The sequence below is a fragment of the Coturnix japonica genome, chromosome 2 (genome assembly GCF_054131305.1).
Source record: "Coturnix japonica strain WE chromosome 2, WE-NBRP24, whole genome shotgun sequence".
Lineage (NCBI taxonomy): Eukaryota > Metazoa > Chordata > Aves > Galliformes > Phasianidae > Coturnix > Coturnix japonica.
In genome coordinates, this window is record NC_140664.1 from 67,947,678 (window position 1) to 67,972,382 (window position 24,705).

Here is a 24,705-nt window from a genome sequence, read left to right on the forward strand (position 1 = left end):
GGAGTGTATCTGTCCAGCCTCAATTGGAGTTGTCCACCATACATCATTCCACACACTACAACAGTCCCTTATTCATATCAAAACTATCAGTTGTTCCCTCCCCTGCATTATTGTCAGATTTCACTATTTCCAGATAATTATCAGGATAACAAATGGGTACAGCAGTAAAAACTTTTTGTTACAACAAGGAAAACATTTTGTGAGCATTAGTTCTATATAGGTTATAATATTCTCCCACTTAAATACACAATTTATTTACCTATTTGAGGAGAAGTTAAAGGTTATTTAAAATAATAATTAAAAAAAATATATATATAAAAAAACTTTTCATGATTTCCTTCTAATTCTTATCTTTTAAAGGTTTTTCTGTGGCAACAGTTCCCATGCCTCAGGGCTAGTGGATGCCTTTACCAGTGTGTCATAAGTCCATCCTTTCTCGGCTGTTCTCACAGCTGTTTCTGTCTTTAGAAGTACTTGGAATGGTCCTTCCCAGTCAGGTTGCAGCTTTGTCTCCTTCCCGGTCTGTATCAGGATCCAGTCCCTGGCTTGAAATGGGTAATAGTCCTTGGATCCTTGCAGGTGGTATGGCTGCTTGCTTAGCTGCACTGTGTTTACGACCCTTCTCAGCTAACCAGCTGTAAATAACACTCTCTACAGAGTTCTGCGCAAATCAAAAATGCCGCCTTTACACATACAGGAAAAGATGCACATATCTTTCAGCATTTATTTCTCTAAGGAAAAAAAAGAAAAACGGTAAAAAGCCCTCAAAAAATGTATATCAAAGTAGATCCCCAGATTTACTGTGTTAGTTAGGAAAGCAGTGCCAAGCCTTGCAGAAAAGCGGTGTTTACCAAGATGCTTTAATGACTGATAGTCACCTAATGCCAAAGCAGATTATTAAAATTGGTTATTTACAAGAAAGCCTCCTGAGCACTAAAACAAGCAGCATAAACTCAGCGGTGCCGGGGTTGTGAATCGGGATTGCGGGGAGCCTTGTGGTACCGCAGAGCTCCCATGCTCTTCTGGTGCCAATGTCGGCCCTTCCCAGTTCCCAAGAAACTTAGGCTTGATGCAGCTCCCACCTACACGCACCTTGTACCCCACCAGCCCCAGGAGGAGCATCTCAACCAAAATGTTGCTAATGATGGGTTTGAGGTCTTACAACTCTCTGTCTCATCAGTTCTGGGTTAAACGTCTTTTGTTGTCATTGCAAAGGTACCAGCTCATAATTGATGGTTTGTTGAATCGTCGGTTTGGGGTTTGAGTGCTCAGGGACAGAAAACTCAGAGCATCCAATGGCCTTGAATTCTTACATCAAAAAGCTAAAATACAGGAGAAGGATTTAATTCTGTAGTGAGTACAGAATATTAGCTTTCCTTTGCCTGTCCCACAAAGCAGCATTGTGCCCAAGTGTGCAGGGAACAGCCTTCACTTTCCGAAACCAGGGAATGGCCAAAAATTGAGTTATCGTGGAGCTGGCCTGCAGCAAGCACCCAGCTCCTTCTCACTGCTCCCCGTGGATGGGAAGATGGTTCATCCTTGCATGCTGCTCATGGCTTTCCTGAGAGGCTTGCTGTTTGGGCTGTGCTTTGAGCCATGGATGGGTTCTAAGAGCTGCCTCAGAAATAGCTCTTATCCTTCATCAGCTTGGCTCACAACATGCCTGGCTCCATTTTGCTGCATGGTGCTGAAGGTTTCACTTCCCTACGTGAACGAGGCCTGGTCTGGCTTGGCAGGGCACAAAGAAGGCACATGTAGGGCCCTCAGTGTCCCTGCTTAGTCCTGGACACAACCACGGAGGCCAGCCCTCTTCCAAGGCAATCTTCAGGGTGCAGGAACGATGTCTGAAAGGACATACTTGATACCCCTCAGGAGACACTGGCTTACACAAGGATTTGGGACGAGGCAGGAACAACAGAGGAGGCCAAATGGGTGCTGAGGGTGAGTGAGTTCCTCATCCGCCACCGCCCCAGCATGGCAAAGGACCAGTTGGAGCTGTGGTCCTGGCTGTCACCCAAGGAGGAGCACTGCTCCTGGCCTCCAAGCCAGTAGCGGCCTGTGCTCCGCACCATCCTGGCCAGTGCCATCCTGAAGCGCTCCCCGGCAAAGACATAGAGGAAGGGGTTGAGGCAGCTGTGGAGGAAGGCGATGCTCTGGGTGACCTGCAGACCAGTGTCCAGCCCGTTGATGGTCTGGCAGCTGTACACCGCCCCGGTGTACATGTTGATGGTTTTGATCAGCAAAACAATGTTGTATGGGCACTGAGAGAGGAGAAAGGACATGATGATCATGATGATGATCTTTAAGGACTTCTGCTTTTGGCATCTTTTGGCTTGGAGGAGGGTGTGGATGATCAGGGTGTAGCAAATAACCATGACCAGAAGCGGGAGGAAGAAGCCAACGTTGGGCAGGTACATCATTTTGCACACCGTCACAGCACCGATCTGCTTGCTCTGGCTGTACATGATCTCAGGGAGGCACAGGCTGACAGATGCCAGACAGACAGCCGTGCACACGAGTTTGCTGCGCGGGATCCTCCTTTTCTTGGAAGATTTAGCTTTTGTTGCTTGAACAATGGTGATGTACCTGTCAAAACTGATGCATGTTAGAAACAAGATGCAGCCGTAGAAGTTGATCTTATACATGCTATTGACAACTTTGCACACTCCTTCCCTATTCTAAACTGTTCTACAGAGCTGGCATGCACTAGAACATGCACTGAATTTTAGTTGCACTTGGGAAGTACTGAACAGTCCCTTAACTTCAGTTACATCAGATGTAAACAGGGTTTCTGTGTACTTTTATGATGAATTAGCTCTAAACACCTGCAACCCCCTGAGAAGGCAGCTTTGCCAAAGTATCCCTTTGGCTGAGTTTCTTCTTTTATAAGACAAGGGCTTGTTGAATTCTGGTCCTTACTCCACAGTTTGCAGTGAGGCAGTATTTACTTCTGGCATTGCACTGCACCTGCCTAGCACGGAGCCCCCAACATTTCGCCCTCCCGCAGGCTTTGCAGATCCCATCCAGCTTAGGAATTGGGAAGTACGTTCCAATTTATAACGCCTTCCAAGTGATCTCAGTTGCCTTTAATTTCTCAGCATCGTTTGGTACCATTTTGGTTCCTTCTGGGAAAAGACGCGGTTCATCTAATTTACTGTACTGTGCTGTTGGCTGCTGTGAGCACCATTTTAAATCAATTTGTTAAGGAGAGCTCATCTTGCTAAATTTTCCTGCCATTAAATGAAGGAGCTCACTTACTTACATAATTTTGTATGCAGAGCTATAGAGGGAGACATCAAAGCTGTTGAAATAACATACCCTGAAATTACTACCAATGATGCTATGGAAAAAGAAACTGCACAACTCATCCTAATAGAGAGGACTTCTCTTTTGTTTTCTTCTTTAAGGTGCGGAATGTGTCATTACGCTGAAAATGGAAATTCCTGGATCCATGCCGCCTCTTATTCAAGAAATGTTGGAGAACTCTGAAGGACACGAACCACTGACACCAACCTCAAATGGAAACACTGCAGAACACAGCCCGAGTATCTCACCTAGCTCGGTGGATAACTGCAGTGTCAGTCAATCCCCTATGGTGCAATAAGACATATTCCAGCTACATCAGACATTCCTAACACCTTATGTACAGGGATGAAAAGCAAGAAAAAACATTTTTACTGCTGCTTACTTTCTGGATTCAATATATATCTATATATCAATATATATCTATATGTATATATATAGATAGGTAAAAACTCAACAAAGACCAAGACATTTTCATATGTATTGATATATACTCCTTGCTGTTTAAACTCTTTCAAATAGAAAATGCAAACTTTTGAAACTCTAAATCAGCCATTTCATGCAAAAAGAAAAAAAGAAAGAAAAAAAGAAAAAGAAAATAAAAATAGTTAAGCTTCTGTTTTCTGAACATTCAAGACTGCATGGTGACAAGACAGATCTCAGACTTTCAATTCTGCTTGCATTTCTGATGACTTTGTACATACAGATGTATGGCTGTACTTTCTGTACTGGATGTTTGGTGCTTTCCTTTTGTCTCTCGTACCTAAAACGATCAAGGCACCAACCAGATGAAACGGACCTACTGTACACATCCAGAAAAGGAAATTTCAAGGACCGTCTGATCAGTTAATATGAAAACTACTCTTGGATGCCCTCAGTTTGCATCTCCTTCCTTGTAAAAAGTACACAAAAATCCCTGCACTCACAGAAAAGACATCGGTGTCAGCATTAACTGCCAGATCAGTTATTCAGATGTCATTGGTTCCACTGTTAACGTCACTTTAAAATGGAAAAAGTGGTTTATTACCTGGCTGGTGACCTATCTACACCATTAAATACTGCATTTCTACAGCAATGATAGCCTCCAAAACAGAAACACTTCTCAGTGTTACCATGTTTTTGTTTACTTATTCACAAGCCATTAGGGAAACTTCATGGGATGATAACCAGCCGACTCATGTACAGCTATCAAATGGGTGAGTCCAGGGTATTTCCTTTAGAGTTGACCACCAGGAACGAGCTGGGCTATGCGGCCTTCCAGGTGCTAGGGAAGTACAGACAGGACTTCCAGAAACACAAGGAGAGAATCTGCCTTCTTGGCCTTCTTAAATCACCATGAAGCAGAGTGAAAACTCTGGTAGAATGGTTAACAGATTTAAAGTGTCTGTTTCTTAGGTTTCATTTAAAGCACTAGTGGATTTTTTTTTTAATTTTTTTTTAAAATATATTCTAGCAAGTCTGTGATGTACTTTCACTGGCTCTGTTTGTACATTGAGATTGTTTAACAATGCTTTCTATGTTCATATACTGTTTACCTTTTTCCATGGAGTCTCCTGGCAAAGAATAAAATACATTTATTTTAAAAAAGCACCCATGTGGCAGTCGCTCCCTCCGCCCCAACGTTACACACACACACACACAACAAAGAGTTTTCCATTTTTTAATGTTTAAACTTTATTTCAAAAAGCAGGTTTGCTGTTTGTAACCATGACAATTAAAATGTGCTTTAGCACCGCTGTCTAGAACATCTCTACGAGCCAGTCAGACAAATACATGACATTTCAATGAGTAAAAAAGAGCATAAAACTGTAGGTGTAAGAACAAGATGTTAAAATTCCTACACACAAGAATAAAAACCATCAATTACATTTATCACATAAAATAAGTCGAATGTAGAAAAGTTGGCGACAGAAGGGACCAAAAAGACAACACAAGATAGTCGCTGGAAAACAGCTGTGTGCTCTTTGGGCACTTAGTCATCATCTTCACCAGACTCTGCAAAATATTTCACTTCTTTTCTAGCCCGACCTGTCTGGGGCTTCGGGGCAGTTTTGGAGGCAAAGCCAGACAGGAAGATTTCCACATCAGAATCCTGGTCAAAAGTGGCTTTCTTGGATTTCTTTGGAAAAGAAAAGACAAATCCTTTGAGAAGCTCTGTGCGTTTCGCATCGTGACATTCAGTCCTGAAGCAACTATTCTCCAACAGCTCTAACATAACCACAGCTACAACCCAGTTACTACATCAGCACCCCGCCATAAGAACATGCATCGTTCACTGAAAGTGAGCCATTAGGTTATTTTTACAAGTGGAAAGGACCATTAAGAGGACTGACCTTGCACGGTGATGACTTAGGTGCCTTCTTCATAGAGTTGTATTCACCTTCATTATATGAGTCAGATGCTTTCCTTTTCGTTGCCCCTCTCCCTTTTCCTAGGTGTGAGAACATAATTTCAATAAAACATCAGAGTTCGGCACGCTGGAAAAAACAGCAGGGACATTGCTACATCTTATCATGTCTGCGTGTAATGTTGAAGTTCATTTACAGCTCAAGCTTCTTCTCAAAAGGCAGAAAATATAACATAACTGTTGATTTTCTCAGTTTTATCCCTCTCTTTTATACTACTTCTGGAGTTACCATTCTCTCTAGCAATCTTTAAGCAATCTAAACTAAAAGGCTGAAATCTCTACATAGTAAGTATTGCCATTATGGTAGAAAGAAAGAAATTAATATCATTAAGAAGCTGGAAGAAATTCACACCTTCTCCTGCAGTGCCACTGAATTTGAAATACATGAATGCTATTCCCACTTTTAAGATGATGATGGTGAAGAGATGATGCAAAGATGGAAGTGAAGAACTTGAAAAAAAGGCTTGATTTAGAGGGTAATCCTACACTTACCTTTTTTAGCAGCTACTGTTTCACTTAGAATTTTCTCTGTTTGTTTTGGGGTGAAAAATGATGAGAAAGCAGGAAGAGAATCCTCCTGGTCACTGTCCAATTTAGTTGTATCTACAACCACAGAGAATGTTCAGAATAAGATTTGTTCACTGCATATTTTAAATCATCCTTATCGATTACAGTCAAGATCAATCTCACAGATACACCTTTCTGATACTACAGCTAGGCTAAGCGTGTACCATGTGCCTACTATACAAGCCATGTTCCTCTAAGCATCAGAACCAATTATTTCTTTTCCCCTGCATAAATCTCAATACCATTATTCATAAGACTACTGCATTAAGTTTCTATTTACGACATAAAACCACATACATATTCTGTAGAAATTGCTAATAGTAATCAGATCAGTGAAAACAATACATTTTTACACATTTAAGTATAGTTATGTTACCGCATAAATATCAGAAAGGGGAAGTTACTCAGCAGGGCCTGCCTCAGATTACAAAGGTACTTGAGAAAAAAAAGTCTTATTTGAATCTAGAAGAATGGAGGCACATAATTTAAACTGCTACCAAACATCAGAAGTTGTGCAACCAGCAGGAGCAGGGAGGTGATTCCCCTGGCTGGTGACCTATGATTCCACTCAGCTCTGGCCAGGCCGCATCTTGAATGCCATGTTCAGTTTTTGGTCTTTCACTACATGAAAGAATCCAGGCCCTGAAGCATGTCCAGAGAAGGACAACAATGCTGTAAGGAGACTGGGGCACAAATCTTATGGTTGGGAGAACTGGGATTGTATGCTGTAAGTAATACAGAATTGTTTTGAAGTATTTCTACACATCTCTTTAAGGAAGAAAATCAGATGAAATACTTATTGTGGTATATTTCCCTTCTCAGAATGTGTTAAAAATACAATTAATGCAAAATTAGTTCTCATACAAGCTTAATGATGACTGTGTAAGGATATCTCACCAGGCTCCTCCTTCTCTTTCTTTACTTTAACGATATAGGCTGCTAAGACTGCTGTATTCACAGCAGTTAAATAATGTAACTGCAGCAACAGTTGGTTTACCTTTTCCCTTTTCAGCAGTTTCCTGCTGGCATCACCAAATGGTGATGACATGGTCTCTTCCAACTGAAGCTTCTTCAGTTCCTACTTCACCTTTTATTGGTTTGTCAATCATACCAGCCAGAATGTCATCTCTTTCCTGTGCTTCTACTTTCTAACAAACAACCAGGGACGGGAGGGAAACATGTTCATTTTCAGTAAAGGCAAAGTGGAACATGGTGCTTTTTCAGTATTTATTAACATGGAGCAGAAGACCGCCCTTAATTGTCTGCTGAATTATAACGCATATTTTACTAATGGAAAATCTGTCACTTAATCTTGGTGAGTTCTCCCCTACTTCATGTGGTTAAAAACTACACTTTTTTTCAAGCTCAAACAAATGGAAACTTTTGGACACTTTGGAATATCTTCCTTTCATCAAGTTTCTCTTCCTCACTTGTATCTCCAGGTACTGATATAACTTTTCAGTCCTTCAGTGTTTAAAGCAAGCAGTGAGCTTTAAGAGTAAGTTTTATAAGGCACATTTTCCAGCCCTTTCCAGTTTTTTATTACAGAAGTTGAGGTTTCAGCACAGAATACTTCCAATTGCATCTGCACCATGAATGTGCAGAGGAATAAACATTTGTATTATCCTGCGTTACTTCAAAAGATTACATCAGCCATTTTCAGGAAGCACTGAAGGTTGAGGCTCAGCAAGTTACCCACCAATACGCCTTTACCTTTTTGCCAGAGATACTAATGGTGCAAGGTAAAAGCCTTTTGTCTAGCACTTCTGGTCTACATGCTTTGTTCCCAGATTTGTGGCTTTGAATTTGATAATGCTTACTGCTTCCCAACTGGCTAGATCGCTTAGAATTGCTAGCTCCTACTCACAGATTTTTTGTCATTTGAAAACAAATTTGTTCCTGGTAGCTTTTCTTTCACTGACTTGGAAAAAGAACTGTACTGTACGGACACAAGAAACAGTCCCTGAGGACAACAAATAGGAAGTCAACTGCCCAAAACAGATTTCCAACTTGCCCCTATATTTGAAGATCAATCTGTTTGGGTTTTTTTTTTCCCTTGTTTTCTTTCTTTTTTGTTTGTTTATTTTGCTTATTTTTAATATATATTTTTAGAAAGATTTGTAAAACATACTTCAAGCTCCTCAACAAAAGCTGCTAAGTCTTCTTTCCAGAGATCCGAAGCAGATTTCCTTTTAAGGTCATTTAGTTCTCTCTCCTAAAATGTGAAAGTAGCATATAAATATAAGTTTATAAGTTATGTGTCAGCTGAATCATCAGTTACAAGTAACTTAGTACATACTATCTGAACAGAACATTCACAATTGGGCACATCAGTAATTATTAAATCATTTCAGAATAAGCCTCTCACAGCACACCAACCTATGAATCTCTCCACTTAATGAGCTCTTCCACTTTCTCTTTTGTGAGTGACCACAGAGACATGTTTAAGATATAGTTAAAATCAGGGCCAGAAGTCGATCCAGAAGCAGAGGAAGCATCATCATTTGAGTTTTGTGGCTCCTCCTCTTCCGCTGCCTGAAGTGAAATATTCAGAATTAGACATATGATTAATCTTAGCTCTGTAAATGAACAACAGCAATTCCCCCAAATACCCTGATGGAATACTAAGGTGTTTCCTCATGGATTCAGTAACAAGAAATTTTTACTTGTCTTTTCCAAAAAGCCATGTTCCTGTCAAAGTGCTATAAAAACCCTGAACGTATGAACTTCTCATTCTCTACCTTTATATTATCTAGTTGTCTTAGAATTATCTATCTGGAATACCACCATTATGCAACAATATTTTTATGAAAATTCATGTTTTTAAGAATGATAGCCAATGAAACGTAGCAATGAATAATCTTGTTAAAGTGTTGTGTCATAAATTAATCAGACTACTACAAAAACTTACATCTTGATAAATGAATATCATTTATAACAACAGCATCAAATGTATCCATTGAATTCTGATCATCACCTTTTCCTGCGCTTCTTTCCAAGCTTTAACTGGATCGGATTCATAGCCCCTCTGAACCAACATTTGAATCACGTCTCTTTTTGATCTATTCTCTACAACACAAACAAACAAACAAAATCAATGCTGTGAAAGTCAATGTCTTAGATACAAATACATTTTACTACATTTAAATCACTTCCAGATTTCCTCCCAGTTCTATTTTAGAGAGTGTTACTCACCTATGGTAATTTTCCCTTGTATCTTCTGTAGAATGAAGCGAGCTTGGTTGTTTAGCTTTGTAGATTCAGCACCCAACATTCCCGCAAGCCATTCCTTACGTAAACTATAATAATGTAATCGCAAATCAACGAACTCCTTCAAAATGTCTTGTACAGTTTCATACTTATTTAAACATCCCATATGATCAAAAAGCACCTATAAAAGAGAAAACATATGGCTTGAAAGAGATTTCATAACTCAAGATTTTTAATCTTCATGTATGAGTTTATTTCTATTGCTCTCACATGCACGCTATTTGAAGAATAGCATTTTGAAGACTGACAGCTCAAACCTTCCTCAGGGACTATACGGCACATAGCTAGATAGGTCATATTTTTATTCACAAGTAAACTTAACATAAGATTTATGATTATATCTTCAAGGAAGAAAGCCAGTATATGGAGAGGACACCAAAATTCAGTTGAAACTATAATTTTATCTAAATTCACAACAACAACAACAACAACAACAACAACAACAATAATAATAATAATAATAATAATAATAATAATAATAATAATAATAATAATAATCGTATAGCAGTTGAAGAGTATTTTTTATAATCTCTAACCTCCAATGTGAGAACTGCCACTTTAAACATCTCAGAAATCCTTCAAGTACAAAGAAATAAATCATTTTTACATCACAGGCAAAATCAGTTCTGCCTTGTTACCTCGATCTGGTAACCTGGAAAGTCAAGTCCCTTTGTGAATGTGTATCGACGGCCCCGACCAAGTCACAGCTGTTTGTTACACCATTATGGTGAGCAGTAAAATGGCGTTTATTGGAATGTGAGGGTCCCTTATATAGGTATCCAGTTTCATCTTTATCTTTTTTACATATGCATGACCCAGCAGGGGAGGGCCTATCACGTTACATCCCGAGGGTCCGATTTCGCCTAATACAACATTTCCCTCTCCCCATGCTTAACAAAACCATGCCCCGTTACAACACAAGCGCCGATCCTAATCCTAATATATAAAAGTGTTAGTCCTTATTTAAATTTTGTGGTGAGTTATTTAAAAAGTGACGTAAACATGCAGAGGTATGTGGTGCAGTGTGTAATAATGTTAGTGGTGTTCTAACCAGTATGTCCAAGGCATCTTTGGTTATATTATACAGTTCATCCTTCTATGCAAAGCTTCTCGTATATCTGCTGGAACTCCATTTTCTCATTCAAAGTCCTTGCACCTGTGCCTCTTGAGCCAGCAGCAGGAAATCTATTGCAGCTCTTTTCTGTAAAACAGCATGCCTGAAAGAAAAGTACTCAGCTTTCGATTAGTTTTCCATTTCTCCCAGACCGCCCTTTTGGGTGATCACTGTATCAGGTTTTATTTTTCTCGATGGGACCCATAAAATTTTTCCTGATTCTCTGTCCTTTACTGCGGCATAACCTCTTCGTTCAAAATGATTGATTGCATAATGTGCTGTGCCAATACTTCTGCCTGCTGGGCTATTGGGATCCTACCACTGTGACATTCCCCCTCCCCAAGGACACCTATCTTGTCCTTCAGGAGACGGTTAGCCCTTTCCACAACTGCTTGCCCCTGGGAATTCCCAGCGATGCCTGTCGAGTGAGATATTCCCCAATGCTCCTTGAGTAGATCTCGAGATGAAGCACGAGCCATTGTCTGTCTTGATGTGTCGCAGCACACCAAGGACCACGATGGCAGTGGCCCAGTGTTGCTGAGCTGCAGGGGACTTAAATGTTAACATAACCATCACCACTCAATCAAAACCTTGACTGATAATGCACTAAACATAAGGTTACATGTAAGGTCATAATTTTTTGAGTTGACACATACACAGTCATTCAAGCATTCATTTTAGACAATTCTATAAATGAAAATTTCTAAGCTAATGTATTATTACTTATCGATAACTATGAGGTGGCAAACCACCAAAAGTTGAGAGAAGGAACACAGTAGTGATGGATGCGATAGGCAGTGCCTGCAGGGCGTCCCCTGCTTCAAAGTGCACTTTGCCTTTCTCACCCATCACAGATTCTCTCCTGTTTTAATTCTTGCTAGAGATTGCAAGGTTTTTTCACATGTGCTCCATATATGCATGGCCAGTGCATGATACAGAGCCCAGGTGGAACACCTGCTCATAAAACATAACAAACCACTATATTAGATCTCTCTACAATACAAACTACTCAGAAAAATTAACAGCTATAGTCACTTATTTCTATTGTTTGTTACTTGCTTCACCCTTAGCTCTCCCCTCCCTTTTTCTTTTAATTGGTAAGCTTTTTCTTGTTGATCTACTCCTACTATAGTTACAAAAATCATCTAAGGATAGTAATTCTTGATGCAGTACAGAGTGAGATGCACCTGTGACTGTCAGAAAACAAATATCTTTGCACTGCTGTGTGCACATTGCATTCAGCCCACTACGGGCAAAACTCATCCTGGGATCTTCAGATCCTGCTCTAGTACAGCTGCCACCGTTCCATCCAACACCACCACCACAATTCCCCCTCCATACAATTTCCAAGCTCCATCAACAAATTTGTCCAAGTACCCTACCCTAGTTCCCTAAATGTGTATATTATTGGGAGAAAATGAGGACATTCTTGCTCGGACTAGCAAGAGACCTTCAGAGGTGCAAAGAGCTCTGCAGACAAAGAGGGAGAAAACTTTGTCTGTAATATGGTTCCCAGAAGGGGAAGTGATTAACACTGAACCAGGGGCACGAGCACTCAAAATGTTTTGCTTTTGTCCCCATTCAGAAGTAACGATTTGTTTACTTTCACAAGCGGCGGAGGGCGGGGGGGTAGGCAGTGAGGAGGGGCAGCGCGGGGGTTTGCGTCCTCTTGCTGGCACTTAAACTGCTAGAGCAGATCACATTCAATATTTTAACTCACTGTTCTTTTGTAACCTTTTCCCTGTTTTTTGTTTTTCACAATTCCACTACTCGTACCCTCAATTACACTTCCATGTAACATTAATAATTCCACATCCATATAGCATTCATGTTTACACATCCCTATAACATTAACAGTTCCATATACCATTTGCATTTATACTTTCATATACCATAAACATTTAACAATCACAACGACAGTGACAATAATCAATACAGTTTATCCTAAGCATTCTTCCTCTCCTCCAAGTTGTCAGCAGGAGTTTAACCGACTCCAACTGCCGTGGCTCTCTCATCAGCTGGTCTTCTTTCTGCTTCAGAGACTCCACTCCAGCCCGGGGCCCCCTGACCGGGCCCCCAATTAACGATAAAAAGGAATGCCTCCCTTATCTTTGACCAATCCGAGACTTGGTCGCTCTTGTTCTCCCTTCTCCCTCCCCCCAGGTAGAGACCGACCAGCAGCCCACCCTCTTGGGGAAGGGTTATGATGACTAGGAACACCTCCGCCTCCGCCCCCGCTGATGCGGATTGGCTTCTATCTTGGTTACGCCTATCCACCCCGCCCCCCGGGGCGGAGCCACACCCACAACCCATCCCATCTCGAGGAAGGGACCCATCCTCCCGCCCCTGCTCACTCCCCTTCCCCACCTCCAAGGATGGGCGAAGGAGTGCAGAAGATACCGGTTGCTTTGGATACCGATATGGGGCCTCCGAGGAAGGCTTCTGCGGGTCAAGAGATAAGGATGTGGAATGTGTGGAACGCTGCTGGACAGGGCCGTCTGCTTGTTGTTCAGCCGGAGTGATGGGTACGGTCGGGATGGCTCGCACCACCTTGTCTTTGTCTTTCAAATCCTCACATCTGCAAGAGAAAAGGCCTCCCGACCCAATTCCCAAAGCAGCCCCGAGCTGAGCATCAGTCTTCCCTTCTTTCCAAGCCGCTTTCAGCGCCCCAAGCACCAACCCCCATGTTTTTAGCTCAGCATCTTTCTGCTCATTCTTTGCGCGCTCACAGAGCGAAAAAGTTAAAGAGTCCCGCTTATTGTGATCCAAAATCACCCGAGGAGAGGAAAGCTCTCTCTCCTTTTCAAGACAACTAATAACGGCCGCAAAGTCCTTCTTAGAAGGCGTATCTTTCCTACCATAGTAGGTTTTACAAAGTTGCAATACTACTCTAATGACGGAATCCATTTACCCAGAGACCTGAAGTCTTCCTGGTCTTCTACGAACTATCGGCCGTAGGATAGGCGCAGCGCTGCATTCCCCTTTGCACCCCACCGAGAGTGCTTCCACGGGCTCGAACCGTGGATACCGCGTCCGTCAGCGCGGTTTTAGCCATTGCACACTCACCTCCAGGACCTGCCTCACACGGGGCACCATTTGTTACCTCGATCTGGTAACCTGGAAAGTCAAGTCCCTTTGTGAATGTGTATCGACGGCCCCGACCAAGTCACAGCTGTTTGCTACACCATTATGGTGAGCGGTAAAATGGTGTTTATTGGAATGTGAGGGTCCCTTATATAGGTATCCTGTTTCATCTTTATCTTTTTTACATATGAATGACCCAGCAGGGGAGGGCCTATCACGTTACATCCCGAGGGTCCGATTTCGCCTAATACAACATGCCTGACTTCTGACACGTCCAGTTCAGACATTTATAGGTGGACTAGTCACCCTGGGCACCCCTTTATAGTCAGCTGAAAGAAATAAATCCCTCTCTAGGGGAACTGATCTGTCTAAAGTATCTGTTTGGTAGGTGGATGCATAATAGACTCACATAGGTATCTAACATTTTAACATGTTTACACTAGGACAGATTGCTTCCTACACAAATACAAGCCTTACAGAAAGATTCTAGCAGTAGTCCCTACACTTATTCAAACCTGTGAAAATTACATTCACCTTGATATGGTGCATTTGCTTTTCAAAAATAATCTACACAATAGATTGAGCAAGGCCATTTTCAACACACGCATGTGTGTATTTTTGCTTTGTGACAATGTTTGAGAGTAGTACCTGCCATAAAAAGACTAGAATTCTAGACAGTTACAGTGAAGTTTCAAAATTCAAGGAGCCCAACATGATCAAAAAAGCAAGACTTGCATTATCGCCAAGACAACTGAATTCAAACAGTTCAAAATTACTTTTTGTCAGCAGCAATTACGAAGAAGAGATTTGTTCAGTCATGCCAAATTCACTGCAAAAACATTCAAGTTTACAACAAGCAACTGTATGTATTCTAATAGTCAAACAGAAAAAAGTTACCATAGAATTACAAGTAAGACTTGTTTGAAGCTTAAAGACTTTGTGCAATCCAGCAGCTTCTGCCTGTGTAAGTTTTTCTTCCGTCATCTTCACAACAAATTTCACAGTCGTATCAGTGTGGTATTCCTTGTAGTCAGAAATTAATGCTGGAGTTTCTTTAGTTCCATTCAACATAGGTTCCAGAACCTGTTCTTTGTACAACTATTAAGAAAAAGATAGCAAAAAAACATCAACACTTATTCCAACTTCTTTAAATTCCTAATTCTTTAAACCAAGCTCACAACCAAGCTAAGATTTCAACTTGTGTACCACAGCTGAAAACAGTGATAATTTACAAAACCAATATAACCTGTAAAATGAAAGCTGGGATTAGAAAAAACATAAGAGCCATTCTACAAGGTCAAGAAAGTCTACTTAAAAAAAAGGGTGGGGTAAGGGGGGGGGAGTTTGGAGGGAAGGGGATTATGTATTAACTCAGCAGAAGAAGCAGTTGTTCTTTGTAGTATGAACAGTAGATGAGATAGTACAAGTAGAACCCTCTTCTACAAAGGCAAAGAAAAGAATGAAACCATGTTTCTTTCCACATATATAAAACGATCAGAAGTGGACTAAAATGTTCTCCTGCATGTAGGATAAAACTGTTTAATATAGAGCTTTTTTTCTTCACTGTAACTTACCTGGGTCCATGTCCTTACAGGTAGCTCTGTAATTTCGATAGTGTTTCTATCCACCACAGATATTTCACCACTGACCACATACTGGTTCTGACCAAGTTCCTGAATGGATCCTTTGAAGTTTTTGTAGTTTGGAAGCTTGGAAATTGTAACAAAAATCAGTGGAATGCTAAGAAACTTACTAGTATGATAGAGAAGAATTTTTATTTTATTTTTCCCCATGCACCCTACAGTTGTCACTTTATACTGTGCTAATCTGAAGCTGGTAATAATCTTATGTCATAGTAAAACATTTCCAAAAAAAGCCCAAAAGATACACATGTGCAAGTGACAGAAGCAATTACCTTATTACCTAACGAGTAGGTACATAATTAAGAAGATGTAGCTGAATCCAGGAAAATGGTATTTGACTTTCTTTGGTTTGTTGGTTGTGAGGTTCTTTCCTTTTGTTTCAATTTTTTTTATTTTAGTAGCTTATTGTTTTGTTTTTTTTAAATTTGGTTTTCTTTTTGTATTTTTTTTCCCCAGAAAAAAGCAAACACAGCTAACACATGACAGAAAGTGCATTAATACCCCAGTCTCACTCTAAGTTTACATCAGCACTAAAAGAAATGGAGAAACTGGGCTACCTTCCCTAGCTATTTTTTTTTTTTTTTTTTATTCATAGTATCATAGTATCACAGTCTCGTGCGGGTTGGAAGGGACCTTAGAGATCATCGAGTCCAGCCCCCGGGATTCGAGCCTCTGTGTAGCAGAGCGGCACTTCTACCACTTGCGCCACAGGGGGGATTCGAACTCCGGGCCCCAGTGTTGCAAGGCGGCATTCCTACCACTGCGCCACCGGGGCACACACATTCATGTGCTGTTTGGCAAAGATAGTGGAACCCATTCAGTTTAAACATCAACTAATGTGGTGACAGACTTTTAATTACTGTCATTATTTATTTTAACTGAATTGATTCCCTTATCCAGCTTACCATGCAGCCACGAACCATACCAGAATACAGAAAGGAGCTTGAAAGAGGCAGTTCTGCCACCATCTGTCACAGTGAGGCTTCAATTGACTTTGAGACTACACAGAAGGCCTAAGAGTCCTAAGGGAAGGGCAATGGATTGCATTAATTAAAAAAATTCTAATTATTGTTCCCAAGTATTTGAAAAAGAAAATTCACTGAGTCATGAAAACTGATATTGCACTCTCAGAGGCAGCGAAATGTGATCTAAGTGGAGATGTTTCTGCCCCCGTGACTTAGACGACACAAAGTAGCAATACCCATTTATCAATTAGTTGTAAAGTAAAGGTTCAATAAATTACCTTAGCTGTTGATTACAGAGGTTCTGGGTTCACACGAGTATTCTTACTGTGCAAAGTGTTTTTGAAATATACAGCACTTCCAAAAACTTCTTGTAACATTTTAAATAAAGGAGCAGAAGTTACATACAGTTTAGCAGCTGCTGACTTTCTTGAACAGTGACAGTACCTTCTCCTATGCTTACAGATGTGTTCAAGAGTACAATTTGGATAAGACGGTGGAAACTGTATATTTGGCAGAAGATAAATACTTGCACCTCATCTAAGAAATAGCAGCACAACTTTCTACTCTACTCCCACGCAAAATGACTATCTTTAGGACTTGAAACTTCAAAGTCTTACTGTCAACAGAGAACAGAAAGTCCTCTGAAATAACTGGAAATACACAAATTGCACTGTTTCTTTTCTTCAAGATGAACTTCTCCACATCACTTTCCAACAGTCAAGTAAGGCTCCCATGCAAAATTACAAGGACAGTTCAACCTCGATACTTCAATAATCAAGCATTCATGGAGTTATATGACTACATTTCCTAAGCACAAAATTAGATTTGATTACCAAGTGTATAAAATGCTAGTGTATATTATTATTTTTACCATGGGATGGGGATCTAAGCCATCCAGCATTCGTCTGATGTTGTTTACAATCTCTCTGGTATCATAGTTTGGAAGTTTGCAAGCCCATCCAGTACCGATTCCTTCAGCTCCGTTTACTAAAACCATAGGAATGATGGGCATATACCATTCAGGCTCTACACGTTGGTTGTCATCATAAAGGAATTTCAGCAAGTTGTCATCCACTGGTGGAAAAAGAAGCCTGGCTAAAGGGCTTTAAGAAAGAAAGAAAATAAAAATCTGTTTAACTGAAGTCCCACTAGTTTTCACGTCTAAGTGCTTTAACCCTCAGTGTGTCCAAATATGACCTATTTTTTTCATGTCTTCTATTCTTTGCCATTCTGAAGCTGAAATTACAATGTACACACCTCCTGAGAAGACAAAGTTCTTCCCAATGGAATGGCATACTAATAACAGATGATGTCTGTTTCCTTCCCAATTACACATGTACATAACACACTAACAACTGATCAAGTCTACAGCATTTTCAGTCTTCATCTTTATAATTCAGAGTTTAATTCCTTGAAAGCTACATTTTATACAGCAGTTCTATGCAGAGAAAATCTCTGCAGAAAACTCAAGATGAAAAACCACACTTACAAATATAAGGCAAAAATTGAGCACTAACAGCTATCAAAACAGACTAATCCTCTCCTATTCCTTTCACATAAAAAAATTAGAATAAAATAAAATAAATCCTTTACTCTTGTGAAAGGACTACTTCGATAATAAAGCTTTTCAAAAGCTTAATGTAAACCATCGACAATATGTTTACCTTAGCATAGTGGAAATACAGCCAGGGCTGTCAGCATCCTTTCCACCATGAAGCCTGGTACCAAACTGACCAATAGGTTGTAGAAGATTAACATTGTTACTTCCAACAAAGTTCTGAGCCAAGTTGACAATAGTCATCATTAATGCTTGCTGCAAGAAAATACATGTTCACAGAAATAAACATTAGAAGTACACTCTTTCCTAATCAGTCAAGAAGGAAGATTTTTAATGTCCAGGAATTCTGTGACTAACCTGACCTCAATTTCAAAGAAGTCAGCTTGAGAAAGGAACATAGCCTCTTACTAGAGCTACTGGCAAAGCATAAAGCTCCCTCTTTTGTAGCCACATTGCCTCCCTGAGTTAAATGTCCTTGTACTCAATGCATGGAAAAACCCAAAGTTTTCTCAGATTTTTAAAACACTTTTCTGGAGTAATTAAAGGGGCAAAAAATGATTGCACCTGCTTTCTCTTGCACAAACTACTACTCACTGCATTCAAAGGCAAAGATGAAAGGATGGAAAGAGAATGAATATGGCAACTCACGTTGATATTTCAGATAAACATAAACAAACAAGAGATAGAAGCAACCATTGTTTCAATATTGTATCAGGTACTGGAGAACACTGTACCCTTCTTACCTTAAAAGACTCTATTTTTTGTTCAACACCAAAAATTTCCATTGCACATAGTTACTATGATTGAGAATATGGAATAAGTTTACTATGTACTTATCTACTTACCGTTTCTCCATAACCCATTAACTATTTGGTAATACCACCACGCATAAGGAATTGGACATAGTGGAAATATATTTTCTTTTTAAAGTATTTACTGCTCGGCTCAAACTCTTTAAAATTAAACCTGTAATTAGTAGATTGAGTCAAAAGATTTGGAATTTTAATACAGTAAACATTCAGGCTACAAATTCTCACAACTTTTCTACTCTTCGTACTCACCTCCCCATGGTGATAAGCTGACATTTCAGCAACAGAACCAGCCAGCTGAGCAACCTTTACTTCACGTTTATCATTTCTCTTAAAGCAAGTGAACAAAACCTTGCGCTGCTCTGGTTTTAAACCTAGTAAGAAGAAGATCCCATTTTCAACACATAAAAAAGCATTGGTTTCTAAGAAAAAAAAAAAAAACATCTTGATTTTGGTTTGTTTCTCATTTCTAAACTCTGGAAAGAAACTTAAACTTTAGAGGGGAAAAAATGCATACTGTAATTTTAACAAAATAAATTATTTTCAATTATTTTAAGATAATAAAAATAATAGTAGAAATGAATATTTTAACAAAAAGTTGTCCGAAGAATGGAAACTTAACCCTTTAAGCCAGTAGCACACACACTATTCTAATAAGTATAATTTCATCCTAAATGTACCCGTGCAAGTCAAGAGTTTTTTTCTTTCCAGTATAGTGAGCAAAATCTTTTTCCTAAGAATCAACACAAATCCAGCAGTGACAACTGTAATTGTAGCTTACACTTATTTTAAAGCACTCTGAAATTTAACTATTTCCGATAAAACAAAAATACATGCTATTTCTATCCCTCCTAGATCTTTTACAGTTTTAAGAAGCCATTCTCTTTGATCTTATCTTTATCGTTTAGGTACACTTGATGTACCTGTACACTTGAACTACACCATCTTTGTGGAAGGGACCTTGTTCTGATATGCAGAATTTGTCTGCATATCATCCAGTTTGGAAACCGGAGATAAATGCTTTTTCCTTTTTGTCTTATGAAACCTCAAGGTTTTTTTACCATATCTTAGTAAGCATATTTATACTGACAAAAATACAGGCAGAAATTTCTTTTCATGCTGCCTGCAGACAGCTTTACACATGAAGAACAAACTGTGCAGTAAAAGATGCTTCTTTTCATACCCACGCCATTGCAAAGGAAGAGTTAGTAAATCTGATTTAGAGAACCATAGGATGACTGCATGAAGGATCAATAAGCATTAAGAGTTTTTGTGCTACATGATGGGAGAAAACATTTCACCCTTTCATTTTTATCTAAATTCAGATACAACTTGAATTGTAATTATTATAAGCACCTAAAAGACTTGCTTTTTCTGACTGTTTAAGCAGAAGCAAAGGACTTGTAATGTCCGGGGTAGAGTTCTGGTTAATCTAAAAGGCTACAAAGCATCAGTTTAAACTTCTTCACAGAAGAACTGTCATAACTCCTCAGCGTATAAATGACAACAACAAAAATATAGAAGTCTTCTAAACTCTACCTAAATATATTGGCTTTCAAACCAAATCACAAGTTTAAAAAACAATAAAAGAGAATATTCCAACAAATCATAATAAACGGTCAGCTTACCATCAACAAGAGAGGGAACAGATCTTTCATCGTCTGAATTTGAGAAAAGGATCAACTCCTTGTTAATTAAGTCCTTGTAGGTCAAATGTTTTGTCTCTGTACCATATAAATATTGTTGAAAAAAACCCACAGACATTTTTCACTCAATACAAACACCTTGTTACATTTAAATCTCATCCACCAGATTTGTTACTGTTGCTTAGGACTCACTTAAGGAAGGCCATGTAGTCGACGCTGTCGCGTGTCCTCCATGAAGTTTGTTAACCACTCTTTTCGATCACCAATCTTCTTCTTAATGAACGCCTAAAAAAAATTTTAGTTTCATAACATTAGAAGTGTTGATTTGTTTGTATAAGCAAATAAACAGATATGTTTGTATAAACATCTGGAAACTGGAGCACAGGAAGTTCTGCACAAATGTGCACAAGAACTTCTTTACAGTGAGGGTGACAGAGCACAGGACCAGGCTGCCCAGGGGGGTTGTGGGGTCTGGAGATATTCAAGACCTGCCTGGACGCCTACCTGTGCGACCTGGTGTAGGGAACTATCTGATCAAATACTCAGTATTTAAATAGATAAACCATGTGATTAATGCTTACATTTGTGCAGCAGTACAGGCTTGTGACCTATTGGACACTCCCACAGAAGGTTTTTCTAACTCACATCGCTCTCAGTGACATCATTTAAATACTACTTTGAAAATCTGCATGCAATTTTAAGGTTGGGCTCACCACTTAGTATATCATCAATACAATTATCTGACGGTATTAGAAAAGATACTCCATTCCTGTTATCCTCTCCATTTCAGCTCCACTCCACGTCAGCCACAGAATGCCGGTAATCTGTAGCTGTTCCTGCGTGGCTAGAACAAGGCCTCAGAGGAAACTGACAGCTTAACAAAATTGATGTTTTATAAAGACTAAATGAGAATTTAGGCTAGCTGACTGAGAGTCTTTATGAATACAAGGCATCACTTTAAAACAACAACGTATCACTATAAAATGGCACAGAAATGTTCTGAAAGACTGATCTCTTACAGGAGTTCCCATCCAGTGAATTTCTTCTCCAAAACAAAGAAGAGAAGAATGCATAAAGACTGAATATGCAGTTCAAGTAAAATTTTAACTACTTTGGGAAAATTCTGTGAGTTACTGAGGTACTGCTTCTTTTATTATGGAGTAAAAGACAGAGCTACCATCATTTCAAGCACTCTCCTGCATAAGAGAAAGGGATAAAGTAATATCACCCAGTTCAGCTTCAGCTTGGCTGCCTTTGTGAGCAAAGCTCAACAGTTTGAAAAGTCAGAACATTAACAATTTTTGGCTCAAAGCTTGCTCAGTGGCAGCCATCTGAGATATAACCCGCTCAACAAGCTTTTGGAATTAATGGTTAATTACCTTGAGACAGCTACCTGTCTGTGACAAACAGAGCACGATGCCCCCGGTAACTAAGCAGGAGTTACCCAACAAACAGCTGTTGCCCCGGTAACAGAAAGGATGCAATGGAGGTACCTCTCTGCCCAACTGCATATTAGTGAGATACCACTGACCAATTTGCTGCCTCCCTGCAGACCAACAAGACGCCGCTGGATCCCTGATGGGGACTATCCTTACTCTGCAAATCATTTCCTAGAATTTTTCTCTTTTCTCACCAACTTTCCCATCTTCCCATCTGTTGCTTAGAACTTGTAATAAATCAATCGGAAAACATTGGCTTAGTTTGCTGTCTTCATCTTTTTCTGGGTGTATATATATGTGTATTTGAACCATCTCTTCCAATAATTGGAGTGAGACACAGACTTCAGACCTCTGAAGGCTTCAGCTTAAGCTTTTGTAAAAACGCGTCTAAAATCCCACAGTTTTATTCTGTGTCCTTTCCATGTGTCTATATAATTCCTAGACCACTTGAGTGACAAATGACCAGAAGCATTACTAGGAAAATAAATCCTTACGAACACTGAAGAATGTGAAATAATATTTTTCTTGTCATGAGACCTGGTAGGGCCTACAATCTTAAACCCCATTATGCTTGAAGTTGAGCTTGGGGCTTGGATTATAGCTTGCAGCAGCAAAAATATGGATGGGAATACAAATGAAGTTTCTGTTAACAGCATTAGGAGTAGTCAGCAGTTCTTCGCTGAGTAATAGATGACTAATTTCATACAGAATTGTCAGGATTTCATTTTAGACAATAAGTATCAGTCTTAACAGGTTATTTGGCCTCAGACATAATTTAAACTAATACAGACCATTCTGTACATAAATAGGCCAACTTTATACAGCCCTGGCATGTATATTAATAGCACCATACTGTGAGGCTTTTTCTCTCCCTAAACTAGTATCAATTACTGGCTTGTACTCTGGGTAGTCAAATTTGCTCTTTATAAGACTTGAAATTGCACTGTAGTTTTAATTATACTCAGACACTTATACTGTAACTTGATCAGACACATCTTCTGGTTTTAGCTGCCAAAGAATTGCAAGTCCCGTTCACATCAAATTTCATGTTCCACATGGGGGAAAGAAGAGATCTGTATATGCCAGCATCTGTGCAGTCACAGAGGTGCAGGCAGTTACGTACTGGAATGTTTCTTGATGCTTTTTTGCTTTCCTTTTATAACCTCAGGAATTAAAAAAGAAAAATAAACTTTATCATCCAGCGTGTATGTCTGCTTTGTGCCTTGTAGGGAGCGCTTTCTCTTAAAGGTAAATCAGATCTAGGCTGGAAGAAAGGTTGGGAAATAAGGAAAAATTAGAAGGCTAGAAGATAAGATTTGAGTCCATTTATACTGAACGACTGTGCGAGTCAGAGGCAGTTCTTCATGTATCACCTCTGCTCCTTGCCTCGGGGGGGATGGAGAAACATCTATGTGCATTTGTGGACTCGACCCCATGTAGGCTAACCTGAGCTGCTGGGGCTGTCAGAACGGGGACAGGAATAGGAGAGGCCCCACCACCATCAGCCATCACTTCTTTTTTTCAGTTGCTGCTAATTTCTGTGTCCTTGTGGGAGATTTCTGCTGGGGGCTGCAAGCAGAAGTTCAGAGGCACACCTGGAATCAAGTCTCAGCCATACCTAGCATGGAATACAAGGGAATTCCATGCTAAACGCAAGATGATCCCAGCCCTAATGCAGTCTTACATGGGATTTTAACTGAGCGTTGATCACGTGGAAGTGGTGACTACGTGTACCAAACTCAGTAGTTCAGGTTTCAGGGTGAGTACAACCATAGCATGTTATTTACTGAGACTTCAAGTGATGTTTGCAGCAGCCATGTCTCCTGGCTCTCCCGTAGTTGCTCTGCTCCCTGGAAGAGGCGTTCCTGTAGTGCCCATCTGTTGGAGGTGGGAGCTGCTGTCAGTTGAGCAGGTTTGTCTGTGAGAAGTGGCATTTCCTCCTCTGCTCTCATGTTGCTTCCTTTCCCCACACCGTAGACAGGCTGCTGCGATGCTACGTGACAGCCAGACAGTCACAGCCACCTCCGGGGGCCTTTCAGACATGGAATTAATGACAGTTCTGCACTACTGGTGCCAGTCCCCATCATGGCACAGCTTTGCGTAGTGAGTGATTGAGGCAAAACCCGTCTGGCCGACACATACGGCCTTGGCAGCAGCTGGCTGCGCTGCTCCGCTCCGCTCTCAGGTTGATGGAGTGCCTTGTCCCCAGCTTGGGGCCTCTGGACTGTAATGCTGAACAGGTGCTGAGGGGTGAAAAAATGAGGATGGTGCCACATGCCAAAATGCGATGGGACACACACACAGCAGGGAGGCCCCCAAGGAGCAGCACCTCTACACCGAGCCCCGCTGGGAGCACGCACTGCAGGCACTGCCTGACTCAGAGCGGGACGTCGTGACCGGGGGACGACCCGGTGCCCTGACCTGCTGAAAGTTCAGCGTCGTGTCACCAGCCTCAGCAGTTTCACTCGCTGGCCCCACATGAGAATTTCCCACCACGGTTCTGCTGAGTGAGGGCGCAGCACTCACCTGTGTGTGGTTTGTGTGTTGCTCCTGTGTGACATCTGATGGAGACAACTCAGGGACACCTGCTGTCTTTACCGCTCACCCTGTGCACAGACCTCCCAGGGCAGGGCAGCTCCTGGGGCAGTGCTGGGCAGGAGCATGGATGTCCCCATGCCACTGCCCCCCATTTGGGCGAGTGGGTACTTCAGTGTTTGCCGTGTGTCTGCTGTCAGTTACTGGAAATTGCAAACATAGGGTGGCTGCTTTTCCTCAGACACGGGAGGAAACAAGTCGGGGGTATGGACACAAAGATGGAGCAGGCTTGTAGGCAAAGACATCACCAGTCCATCCCCAGGTGTACGTGACAGTGCTTTACTGAAGGGAATTTCAGCTTCTTC

The 24,705-nt window shown here is 40.6% G+C and overlaps 1 protein-coding gene, 1 long non-coding RNA gene and 1 pseudogene across 3 annotated transcripts; all 3 read right to left on the minus strand.

The window, feature by feature from the left end:
* Positions 1 to 1,577: 1,577 nt before the first annotated feature.
* Positions 1,578 to 3,453, minus strand: LOC146761917 (C-C chemokine receptor type 9 pseudogene; annotated as a pseudogene). Its single transcript, XR_014943286.1, has 3 exons — positions 3,427 to 3,453; positions 3,263 to 3,280; positions 1,578 to 2,678 (listed from the first exon to the last, which is right to left on the minus strand). The product of XR_014943286.1 is annotated as a C-C chemokine receptor type 9 pseudogene (transcript).
* Positions 3,454 to 4,949: 1,496 nt separating this feature from the next.
* Positions 4,950 to 6,334, minus strand: LOC146761918 (uncharacterized). Its single transcript, XR_014942715.1, has 3 exons — positions 6,203 to 6,334; positions 5,637 to 5,734; positions 4,950 to 5,422 (listed from the first exon to the last, which is right to left on the minus strand). It is a non-coding gene; the product is annotated as an uncharacterized LOC146761918 (long non-coding RNA).
* Positions 6,335 to 8,656: 2,322 nt separating this feature from the next.
* Positions 8,657 to 20,499, minus strand: LOC146761919 (DNA topoisomerase 2-beta-like). Its single transcript, XM_085539219.1, has 9 exons — positions 20,349 to 20,499; positions 18,973 to 19,094; positions 18,018 to 18,166; positions 17,225 to 17,456; positions 15,320 to 15,454; positions 14,643 to 14,843; positions 9,473 to 9,668; positions 9,255 to 9,346; positions 8,657 to 8,812 (listed from the first exon to the last, which is right to left on the minus strand). The coding sequence occupies exons 1-9, from the start codon at positions 20,482 to 20,484 to the stop codon at positions 8,657 to 8,659; spliced, it is 1,419 nt and encodes a 472-aa protein (XP_085395345.1). The 5' UTR covers positions 20,485 to 20,499.
* Positions 20,500 to 24,705: the final 4,206 nt, after the last annotated feature.

What these genes read in the sequence shown, in the direction of transcription:
- LOC146761919 (XM_085539219.1), bottom strand. Translation starts at nt 20,484, where the DNA reads ATGTCTGTGGGTTTTTTTCAACAATATTTATATGGTACAGAGACAAAA. An exon ending in TGTTCCCTCTCTTGTTGATG is followed by an intron (nt 19,095 to 20,348) that starts GTAAGCTGACCG and finishes TCTTCTTACTAG; the next exon opens with GTTTAAAACCAGAGCAGCGC. An exon ending in CTGTAAGGACATGGACCCAG is followed by an intron (nt 14,844 to 15,319) that starts GTAAGTTACAGT and finishes TTTTCTTAATAG; the next exon opens with TTGTACAAAGAACAGGTTCT.